The sequence below is a fragment of the Octopus bimaculoides genome, chromosome 18 (assembly GCF_001194135.2).
Source record: "Octopus bimaculoides isolate UCB-OBI-ISO-001 chromosome 18, ASM119413v2, whole genome shotgun sequence".
NCBI classification, from domain to species: Eukaryota; Metazoa; Mollusca; class Cephalopoda; order Octopoda; family Octopodidae; genus Octopus; species Octopus bimaculoides.
In genome coordinates this window covers 19,374,646-19,386,948 of record NC_068998.1, presented here as the reverse complement: position 1 = coordinate 19,386,948, position 12,303 = coordinate 19,374,646, and the positions used below count along the sequence as shown (strand labels likewise).

At 34.6% G+C, this 12,303-nt stretch overlaps 1 protein-coding gene across 1 annotated transcript in view; it reads left to right on the top strand.

Moving 5' to 3' along the window:
* LOC106874512 (intermembrane lipid transfer protein VPS13A) overlaps positions 1–10,419 on the top strand; it is a 264,016-nt gene extending 253,597 nt beyond the window's left edge. The window contains exons 81-84 of the mRNA XM_052974544.1: positions 186–280; positions 3,012–3,135; positions 3,867–3,944; positions 6,862–10,419. Coding sequence (XP_052830504.1) covers positions 186–280; positions 3,012–3,135; positions 3,867–3,944; positions 6,862–6,903 — 339 coding nt within the window. The 3' untranslated portion in view covers positions 6,904–10,419. The remainder of the gene's footprint in view (positions 1–185; positions 281–3,011; positions 3,136–3,866; positions 3,945–6,861) is intronic.
* Positions 10,420–12,303: the final 1,884 nt, after the last annotated feature.

Here is a 12,303-nt window from a genome sequence, read left to right as displayed (position 1 = left end):
CTCTCTCTCTCTCTCTCTCTCTCTCTCTCTCTCTCTCTCTCTCTCTCTCTCCGCTCCCCAATTTACAGGCATGTTGCAGCCTCTTTGCAATATAACCTCTGAATGGGGATCTTTACATGTTTATTTGGTGGGTCCAGTTTATTTTAATCTAATCCCTTTTTGATGAAATTTTCTTCTAATTTCAGGAAACTGAGAAAGGAATTTATGCTGCCACTGATGAATATATTGCTCATGCTGTTGTAACTAAAGATGGAAAAAATGTTCTTTTAGTGACAGATAAGTAAGTTCAAAAAAATTGTAATGTTTTGTTTTTAATTTTTTTAGGTTGGCTTACATCAGTAGGTTACATTCAACCTTGTAGTGTGCAACCAATTGAGGCACTTGGTGTTAAATTGATATTTTTTCTTTCTTTCTTTCTTCCTTCTTCTTTTTCCTTCTTTCTTTTCTCATGTTTGTGCTTTCTTCTTTTTGGATTTGTATTTTAATGTGGTTTTCTTTATTATATATGTAATAAAATAAAAAATAGTTTTTAACGTAGCCAATTAAATGCTATTGTCAATACTATTAAGAAAATCAATAAACTTCAACAGACACTGTCTGCTATCAAAAGTACTGGTTAACTGCTATTCACACTGCATTGCCTAGAAGTCCAATGAATATTAGCAAATATTTTCTCACATATCCTCATGCATATTATAGCAAATATTCTGCTCAGTACCTCAGATTTGCTTTTCAGTTGCTTGACCATAACCACTTGAGCATGTCCATTAGTAGCTGACAATATTGGAAGTAGTGGGGGAGCATCATAGCTATGTGTTGAGAGGGAAAGTTTGAAGGAAATATTAGCCATTTTTCACATTTTTTAGGGATAAGCAAATAGGAAATAACAGTTGCTACCCAAAAACAAAAATTATGTTACACAGTTGTATCTGTAGCATTTGTGTGTGTGTGGGAGGGGGGATTAATATTTAGTATATTTCACCGATTAGAAGTTAGTTTAAACAATTTACAATCTGCAGTGAACAAAAATAAGTTCCCTGAGATCCGCAGTCTATTTTGATTCACTTTTCAAGCTAGTCCACTTAAACTATAGATACCCTTTAGACAAACATAAACTACACAATTCCCCATTTTACTACCCATTGTTTGTATCATATTCATGATTGACCAAAAATTTCAGACTTGACCTCTGCTGAATTCCCAATATAGTTAGGAATTGGCAAACCCCTTGTTAAAATTTGGTCAATCAGAATAAAGATAAGTCGTCAATGCTAAATGAAGCTGTTTACAAATGTTTGCTCATAGACAGTGCTATTTTAGGTGTTGTTTTGAATATTTTTCTTGTTTTATAATTTTGTGACCATTGAAAGAAATGAAGATAGTATGTTCTGCTGGATGTGTAATGTCAGTGTGCATACACAACAGAGTGTAAGTGCCCTGAGAGAAAAGTTGGACATAAGAAGCATCAGATGTGGCGTGCAAGAGAGACAACTGCACTGGTATGGTTATATGATGCGTATGGATGAGGATTGCTGTGTGAAGAAGTGTAACCTAACAGTGGAGGGAACCCGTGGAAGAGGTAGACCCAGGAAGACATAGGTGCTGAAGCATGACCTTCAAATGTTGGACCTTACAGAGGCAATGACAAGCAACTGAGACCATTGGAGATATGTTGTGCCTGAGAAGACCCAGCAAGTCAAATGAAATTGTAGTCGTGGCCAATGCCATTGTTGCATAACTGGCCCATTTAAAAAAGCACCCTTCAGTTGTTGGGCAATTTGCCATGCTTGTGTAGACCTGTTAAACCGAGTGAAATTGTAGTCATGGCTGATGATAGTGCTGCCTGACTGGCACCTGTGCTGGTGGTATATAAAAAGCACCATTCAAGCGTAACCGATGCCAGTGTCACCTGACTGGCACCTATGCCAGTAGCACGTAAAAAACACCATTCGAGCCTGGCCAATGCCAATGCCGCTTGACTGGCACCCATGACAGTGACACATAATAAGCACCATTCAAGTGTGACTGATGCCAGTGCCACCTGACTGGCTCCTGTACCAGTGGCATGTAAAAGCATCCACTACACTCTTGGAGTGGTTGACGTTAGGAAGGGCATCCAGCTGTAGAAACCTTGCGAAATTAGATTGGAGCCTGGTGCAGCCTCCCGGCTTACCAGTTCTCAGTCAAACCGTCCAATCCATGCCAGTATAGAAAGCAGACGATGTTGAAGCTCACTGCACTCAAATATTTCCAGAAAAAAAATAAATTACAAAATCATGGGTTATTTGTACCTGATGTGCTATTTCAACTTTTAGAAGATTCTGTTGAAGACAAGGTTTCAAGCATACTGTGATAAAAAGGAAGAGCTATGGTTCTTTGGTATTGAATTCACAGACTGCCAATTCCAAATATCACCATTTTCTGAGAGGTGTGTGTATTCTGGGTATGGAGCTCAGATCCAGACACTAGTTTTCTCCCTGCACTCAGTGGTGATAGAGTTAAACTATTTTTTTTTTTGTTAAAGTTGTTTCAACAGATATTCTATAGAAACTATAGCCAGCACTGATTTTTGCTATATTTCATATCGAGATGTCAGATATAAACAAGCAATGAGATCAGAAACAAAAGTGGGTAATTAGTGTATATACCATATTTCAGGGATTGTTGCCCCTTCATCAGCACTCGTCTAACCCACTCTTACCTCTGAACACATTGCTTATATAGTGGTGTTGTTAGATATACCAATTTACATATTAGACACATTCCTGGAACTGGTTTGTAAACATCAAAGATTTGTAGGTACATGGTACTTCGTTATGCAAACACAATATACTTTGAAGTGTACTAAATGTTTTTACAAGTCAGTACTACATTCTATTGTGTCAGCATGTTTTGACTTATCACAAAAATGGACCATTTATTTATGATTGATAAAAATAATTTTCAGTTGTATTTTGTCTTTGTTTTTTAATTAATATTTTCTACAACAACTCAATCATTATTTATTTCAGACGTCTCATATTTGCTAACCGTGGTGAAATCTTTGGCCACTGGGACTGTGAGTGGACACACCTTTATAGTGAACTTAGAGAGACTCCAAAATCTCATACAAAAGGAATAGAGATCATCCTGAAAGTAAGTACATTTCTGTATTTTTATTTCTTTTCTCTCCTCTACACTTATCAATAAAATTTTGGTTTCAAATTTTTGGCACAAGGCCAGTGATTTGGGGAGAGAGGGTAAGTTAATAACATCAACCCCACTGTTCAAATCGTACTTATTTTATCAACCATGAAAGTATAAAAAGCAAAGCCAACCTCAGCAGAATTTGAACTCAGTTTGAACAAGTTTGTTTCCCAACCACATGGTTCTGGGTTTGATGTCACCATGTGGCACATTGGGCAAGTGTTTTCTACTATAGCCCTAGGCCGACCAAAGCCTTGTGAATGGATTTGGTAGATGGAAAACTGAAAGAAGCTTACTGTGTATGAATATATATGTGTGTGTGTGTGTTCTTATGGAAGATTAAAACTGAAAAATACCATTACATAAGCAGTGTTCTTCATTTCCAATCTTCCATGAAAACACACAGAAATATTACCTGGACTGGCAACTGGAAAGGCATTTGGCTATGGAAATTCTGCCTCAATAAACTTCATTTGACCCATGCCTGCATGGAAAAGTAAATGTTAAAATGATGGTGATGACGATAATGATATATTGACTTACCAACTTGTTTGTATGAATTCATTTTCAATATAATAGATTAAAGTTGATCGTTAAATAGAGCATAAATCAATTAATCGAATATTTATGCTTTATCTGCCATAATTATTTTATCTAGAGAATGTTAACTTTATTTGCAGGAGAAGGAGAAAAAGAAATTCTTTGGCAGCAATCTGCCGAAAAAGGTTGTGATGATACAAGATCAAAAAGTGAAAGAGGTAAGTGTGTGTGTGTGTGTTGTTAGTAGTATGAGTTCTAGACAAAAATTTCCTCCAGTGTACACCATCTATAGTGTTAAGTCCCTACTTGTGGATCACATGATGCTTAGCAACAATGGTTTTGTCACTAAAATAGGATAATTTTAGGAAGCTCATATCAGATTTGGAAGTACAGACCTTGTTATGAAATTTACTGACTTCAGCATTGTTCAAATGCAGTCATTTGGTAAAAGATGAAGGATGGCCATTGTTTATTAAGAACTTGTGGAACCACTTTGTGTTGGTAGCTTTGTCAGCATTATGGGGTGTGCCCTATCTAATTGCCCCATCAACAACTTCAAAATGTGCTTGGTATATGAGGTTGCCTGCAGCAAATGTGATGCATCCTACATTGGGAGCACCACCAGAAAACTGCACATTTGCATCAAGAACATATGCACAAAAACACTTCAAACCACAAACCCCTACAGAAGTGCCAGACCTAGGATTTCACAGTATCTATCAGGGATGTTCACAGACAATTTTAGAAACATCAAGGCCATCCTTATTAAAAAGCTGAGACCAGGTTTAAAAACAGAAAAGAGCTACATGAAGCAGATTGGTTGTTATAACAACACCAATCTACTTGTCACCATCTTCCTCTCCTACATATTTGGGCAATGATCTATTCCATCATTCATTTCTCCATGTGTCCTGAGGAAGAGGTCATAATCCCAAAATATAAGGTAAAACTGTTGTCCTATTTTCACTTTTTCACTTTTGTTATTTGCTTATTAGAAGTAATATTACATAATGATTCACCCTAACTATTCTATTTTAATGTATACATATATTGCAACCATGCCAGAGCATCACTTTCCATAAAGATGAAATAGTATAATAATAGGCAATATGATGTTTTTGATGTTCAGACCCTGATCAGCCTTGGACTAGAAGGCTTATCAAAGACGCTCCATTCTGTCCCAGTACATCTAAAAATACAATATCTTAATGTGTCTTTCACTGTTGCTATCATCTAGTCACAAGTTCGTAGTGATCCCATTAATTTTGGGGTCACACATGTTTATAATGGACCCATTAATTTTATAATTGTTAATGCTGCTATCTTTTAAACTCCAGATATATTCATACAGTGAAGTAGGGAGGCATCTAAGTGTCTGAATGTATACATAGCTTTTGAGTGTCATTTTTTTTTAAGAGATTTGAAATGGTAAATATGAGGGCTATGGAAATTACATGAGGAAGAAGAGTTTTGTGAGTTCATATTAAAAAGATTTCTTGTTTATAACTGGCTCTTGAAGTGGTGAATATTTTTATTCAGCTGTAACCCACCCTAATGTTTTGTTTTGTTATTAAATATATTGATGTTTATGATCTATGAAATTTAGAAGAATTAGAAACAGCCTTCTCTCACAAACAGGAATGGCACAGTATACCTATGTCGCCATAAGCAGGCTCAGATACTATCTTGGCCCTGCTACACTTTACCCAATGGAACATCAAGAATGTGATAGATAAAGGGAGAGAGGGTTGCATCATACTCTGCTGGTACTTTATCAACCCTGAAAAGATGAAAGGCAAAGTTGATTTCAGTTAGATTTGAACTCAGAGAGCCAGAATATTACAACACATGATATCCAATGTTCTAATGACTCTGCTAATCAGTAACTTTTGAAGTGAGTGTGTATATATATGCATGCACGTGTATATAGATGGGTGTGCTTGTGTGTAATATATAAATATCCATACACACTCACACATACACAGATTATTTGCTTACATCTTACAACTGGAGTTATCAATATACACTTGTAATGGAAGTGTTTACAATTAATAAATTTATCTGTGTGGTAACTAGAAATTTTAATCTACACCAGAGTTTCATACAACTTGTACTGAGACAAACTGCATTCATCTCTTCCATTGCTAAACTTAACAACTTGTCTTGCATATAGATAATGTTTGAGGTCCAAATAAATCATCATTTCAAAAATATGTTATGTTTTCATGTCTTTAGTGTCATCTGGTCAGGCAACTTGCCTAGACCAATGCAACTCCTCTATGCAAACGTCCTGATCAAGCAATGTGGCATGAACATCTGGTTTGGGTTTTAGTCATACTGGTCTTTCACTTGCTAAAATATCTCATCTGCACATGCCACAACTGTAGATGATAGTAGTTCACTAACTGAACTGGTTGATCCTAACCATTCATGGTTTGTTATCTGTTCATCTGCTCAGCATTTAGTGATATTCGCCATTGATTCCTTAAGATTCATTTGCCAAAATAGTTCACATCCATCATGCTGCATCCCATCATTTCAATAAACCCTGACTTGGGTAGTTACGTGCTATTTAACCCATAGCTGGAATCCTGACAGGTTCTACTACTCTGGGTCAGAGTAGACCTGGAAACAATAGTGGCTAAGAGGTGGTCCCATACTTCTCAAAACTCTGGAATTCTTGAGCCAGGGGCCCCACTACCAGATGCAGTTTAAAATCGTATCCATTTACTTCTAAAGCATGCAAACAAGTTAATAAAGAAATGAATGGTTTTTTTTTTTTTTTACTATTTGTGATCCACTTTCAGGATATGGCGAATACATTGTCATTTTCAAGAATGTGATATGCTTTCATGTCTTTCGTATCATGTGTAAAACATACATAAGCAAGAGAGATAGCAATTGCTTGCATGTTTTAAGCAAGATTAAAATGTGCAGTTGCCATGTGTGTGTGAGTGAGCTTGTGAGAAATCAGAAGTAAACTGACTAAATAAATTATCAATTTTTTTACTTTAATATTTATAAGAAAATTGCCTTTATTGACCAATCGTTTTAATCCTTTTTATTTCTTCTTTTATGCTGACCAGTTGTTGTAGCCTAACATATGTGACTTTCATTATCTCCTTTTAATTGCAGTGGATTCTCACCAAGATCACTGAAGCCATGGCCCGTGCTTAAAGTACTTACCATGGATACACAGTCGAAAAGTTAGTCATATATAAGTCTATCCCTAAAGAGATTTTGAAATGAAGTCTCTAATTGCTGCCTCTGCTGCTGTTTCTTCCAACAGGTCTTTCCTGTTGCTTGCCTTTTGTTAAAGAAAAAAATATACAGATCTTTGCTCTCCTCATGCTCATGAAACTGAAAGGAAATGTTCCAGAAATTGCTGCTACTTAATGCTCATGCAAAATTAACTGAGATTGCTCTTGCTCAAATAAATCTACATGTCTGTGTGTCACTTGTCAATATCTTTGCTGATGAAAAGGAAGAGAAATCTGTTTATCTATCTTCTTTTTCAGTTTTGGAAAAGATAGTTGTTTATTTTACAAGTAAATATTGTGATTTGTGTAAATAGTTATTTCACTATTAAATAAATTTTTTTAAAATAGCAAAAAATAAAATCAGCCATTCAATTTAATTGCTTTAATTTTTAAATAAAATACTTACAAATTATATATATATATATATATATATATATATATTCTTATAATAGTAACAAATATATTTGAAATGTTCCATATATGCTTCAGTAGAATATATAGTCAGTCTATCATACATATATATAGTGCAGCTATGTTGGGGAGATACTATGTATAACATACATACTTAGTAGATATGTAAAACACTTCTTTTTAATTGTTTACTCAAAAGAAAATAGAAAAGATTCAGCTTTCAAATTATCTACTACACAATGCTTTGTCTTCATTATATCAATGCGCAAACCAATCACCGAGATGCAAAGTACAATTCTAGATACACCCAGCAAAATGCTGCACTACAGCCTAAGAGATATATATATGAACACATGCAAGCAAGCACATATATTTTATTTTCAACTTAATTCAGTGCCTTTTTTTTAGCTTTCAAAAGAAAAAGAAGAAGAAAAAAAACAAGAAAAAAAGAGAAAGTGCCTAGCTGCGTGTGTTGTGCTGAAAGACATAAACGATGGAACTATTAGTTTATGCCAAATGTAAACCTCTACATATTCAGCCAATGTCACCAGCTTCTATATGTTTAGTTACTGTTCTATAGTTTCTGCTAAACACTTTGCAATACTTATAGGGTATAATTCATCAACACAGTACCATTTTATTTTGGTGAGATAGCTGGGGAATGTGATACTATTTAATGTACAGCTGCTATTGCTATGTTATAAACTTTTAGTTTATTATTGTTGTTGCCTGTTACTATACAGGAGTATAACTATTCTGTGAAACAAAATGTATGTTATAACTCTTAAAAGTCATTTCCAACTACTTTCCTTAGTCACTGCCATGCCATGTATATAGTTTTTAGTTACATCAACGAACTAGGAAAAGCTTGTAATATCTTGATTTATTTAAAGCTTCTTTCTTATTGCTCTCCCATTCATCACTAGACAAAACATTTGCATATAGGTTCAGCTATTCTTAGCAACCACTGTAATTAAAAGAATGAAAGAAATAGTAATAAACTATACAAATTTATTGCTTTCATATTTTCTTAATAACACAAACTAATCCTCAAGAAATATTTTAATGACAGCACGTTAGATATTATGAGGTGTATATTCCTGTCACTATCATTCACACACACACACTTTCCACAGAGTATTTATCGTAATTTCACAATCTGTAACCAGCTTTGGTTCAAATTTGCCAATGTTTTACTTTCATGGCTCCTAATAATCCCTCAAAATATATTGCATTCTTTCTGTTTATTACTAATCTTTCAACTGTGAAGTTATTATGTTTGTTTGGAAATGTGTCCTGTGTGTCTGTGTATATGTATCCTATGTGTATGTGTTGTTTTAATTCCATGACTGTCTCCCTGCTCTACATCTCACCTGGCTGTTGTACTGGCTGAATAAACCCAGTTATTTTGTTTTATTTTTGATGGCTTCATATTACAATCCCACCATGTACCAAACAATCATTTCACTGGAAATTGGTTCTTATCTCTGTGTTCTATGTTACCTATTAAACTAGTGGCTGCTTTATAATTCCAACTTTTAAAGATTGAAACTTGTACTCGGTTTCATGGAAAGATGAAATAAATTACATATCTTGTTTATGATCTCCACTCTAGTGAATAGATTGACAGTAACAATTGTTTAAAATGATTTATTCCGCCCAACTTCTGCTTAATTTGATTTCCTTTTGCCTACTTCAAACATTTCATTCAAACATTGAAAATATATATAGGGAAGTTTCTATCAGTAACTGATAAATTTTTCATGCATTTTTGTTTCTTTTGTAAGAAGTTAGTTTGTTGGTAAAAGACAGAAATTGAAGTAGGGATATATTAATTTATCTTTCGTCTTCTTACCTGTTTAACATTACAATTTTAAGTTAACTTTGCTGACAATCTGTGAAGCTAATGTTATGAGCTGGATTATAGAAAAACAAACTAATTTTGGAACTTTTTCATATCTTACAGTTAAGCTGTTTTAGTCAATACAAAAATTATAAATGGTATTAAGTTGGTCCTCATCACTTGATATGAATAAGAAAATCCTGTCTTTATAACAAATGGAGTTAAAGACATAATATTCTATTAGAAATAAGTTTAAGAGTGGCTGCTCTCTTCACAACCAAGAATATTCAGATATAGTTCAATTTATATAACATTAAATTTAGAGATTACATATTAAATTCAACACTCAGTCATAATATCTAAGTTTCTTGATTAAATCAAAAGAGAATTTTCTTCATATCAGTAATTTTTACTTGGTTTTTCACTTTTTCACACCAAAGAAAAAAGTAAAATTCAGGGCAATTTGTTATTCTGTTTTAAGTATAACTAAATGACAGCGTTTTATTATTTACTATCTTCTCAAATTAAATCAACCCCTTTCTTTTTAATGCTGTAGCAAAAATTGTTTTCCTTTTGCTCCTTGTTAATGGAATCCTGTGGTATGGATCTTATCTAGAAACTGCTGAAACATGTCTAGAAACATTAATTCCAACCATTAATCTCCATTAGCACACTTTCTTATACTGACTACAAAAATAAAACAAGTCAATCAGATAGGACCCAGACTAATAAAGTAACTCTGTTATGAAAATGTTCAAAAATACTGGCACTTTTCAAAGAAACTAAAGTTTGAATATCTCTTGTAGTAACTACTGTAGAGTCTTTATTACAAGAAATAATTCAACAAAGGAGCAAGCTAGACTTTATTTTTGACTGCTTCCTTATTTATAGATGCAATATAAAATGGTTCATTATATGGAATCTATGGACATGGAACTGTTGAAATTTTAGGGTTTTGTTTCTGATTTTTTTTTTCTTCTGTTTGTCTCTTTTTTTTATTAGTTCATTTCATAGTAATAACTGTATCAATTTGTAAACCTTTCAAAATTTTGGCGGGAAAAATTGTCATATTTCTATGAAAAAAGAAATTTTGCCAGTGAAGAAGTCAAAGCTACTGACTTTTGTAAAGTATTTTATGTTGTTTCATAAACAATAAAGATCATTGTTTATAGCCAAAAATGTTGGTTTTTGTGTCATTTTTTTTTTCTTTGTTCATATACACAAAGGCATGACTCATTGCTTTTAAAGAAGCATATAATCAACACTTGATTTCATATTCTTTTACTGTAAGAAAGAAACCTTGCATAATGAGCAATATCTCTGCTAAGTTTCAAGCAAATGACTAAAATGATAACCAAAATAATTATTGATGTATATTTTCTACAGTTGGATGTCCTTCCTGTCACCAATTCTCACCTGTTTCCATGTCAGATAATATTTCTCCATAGCCAGACCCAGACAGGTTTTCACAGAGTATTGGAAACAAAGGAACCCACTTGTATGACAGTGACACATATTTTCAACTATCATGTAATGTCAAGATAAGGAAACACTAACACACACAGGCACACACACAAGTATGACCTCAAGACCCTGAGACTTACGGAGGAGATGACTACGGACCTAGATATCTGTCCTTGCTGCCGTCAAGAAGACCTGTCTACCATAGCAGAATTGATACCGGTGTTGGTGCTACATAAAAAGCATCCAGCATACTATACAAAGTGGTTGGTGTTAGGAAGGGCATCCAGCCATAGAAACCATGCCAGAACAGACAATATGGAGCTTGGTGCAGCCCCTGACGTATCAGCTCTAGACTGTCCAACCCATGCCAGCATGAGAAACGGACGTTAGATGATGATGATGATGATGATATATACATGTGGGGAAAGTGTGTGTGTGTATATATATATATATATATATATACACAACAGATTATTGGTGTAAGTTTGACTAGTTCTAAAGTTTGGACTGATTACTTGATAATAAAACTGATTTCCTCAGTCTCACCAATAAGCAAGAGCAATGCTGTTTAGTCTGTTTTAATCATTTATGTTAACAGTTACACATTCAAAGTAATAATTCTTACACAGGCACAAGGGGAGAAATTTTTTGTGAAGGAACTGTTGATTATCTCAACTGCAGTATTTGACTGGCGTTTTGTCTTATCAACACAAGAATGATGATATTTGAACTCGAAGAATCTGCTTCACTCTTGGATTGATCTAATCGACTGGCCCCCTCCCCAAAAATTTCGGGCCTTGTGCCTAGAGTAGAAAAGATATTCTTGTTCTGCCTCCCATCCTTTTCTCCTTAATGATCTCCTCATAGCTCATATACCTTTCCCCACTTTCCTTATACCTTCCTTCCTTTCTTTGTCTCCCTACTTTCCTCTTTCTCTTTAGCATAGTAATTTTTTCTCTCACAATGCACACATACACCTCTACAAACTGTCTATATATCCTCCACTCCCTCCCCCCCTCTCTCTCTCTCTCTTCACTCACAAACACACAAATGCATGGAAGATCGTTTCCACATTTAGCTGACACAAGATGTAAATTTCATATCGCAGGCCAATCTAAGGGACATAACTCTGAAACAACTTTATCCAACATAACACATTTCACTGAGTTTTTTTTCTTTTTTCGATTCTCTCTGATTTTTACTGCAGCTAAAGAATGGAACTTGTCGACCAGATATTTTCTTGTGAACTGCCAGTAGAAAAGAGCCCAAGCTTTATATTTACAACTGACTATGTCTGATGAGTATTTGATTAGTCTTCCCTTATTTTACTCGTCTCAATCATTGGACTGCGGTTAGGCTGGGCACTGTTTTCAATGGCTTTTAATTGAACAAATCGACCACAGTACTTAATTTTTGAAGTTTGGTACTTATTTTCTCGGCCTCTTTTTCCCAAAATGCAAAGATCGGGAACACACACTCACACATATAGGCGTAGTTATGTGGCAAGAAGTTTACTTCCAAACTATATGATCTTAGGTTCAGTCCCATTGCGTGGCATTTTGGGCAAGTGTCTTCTCCTAAAGTGCTGGTCTGAGCAAA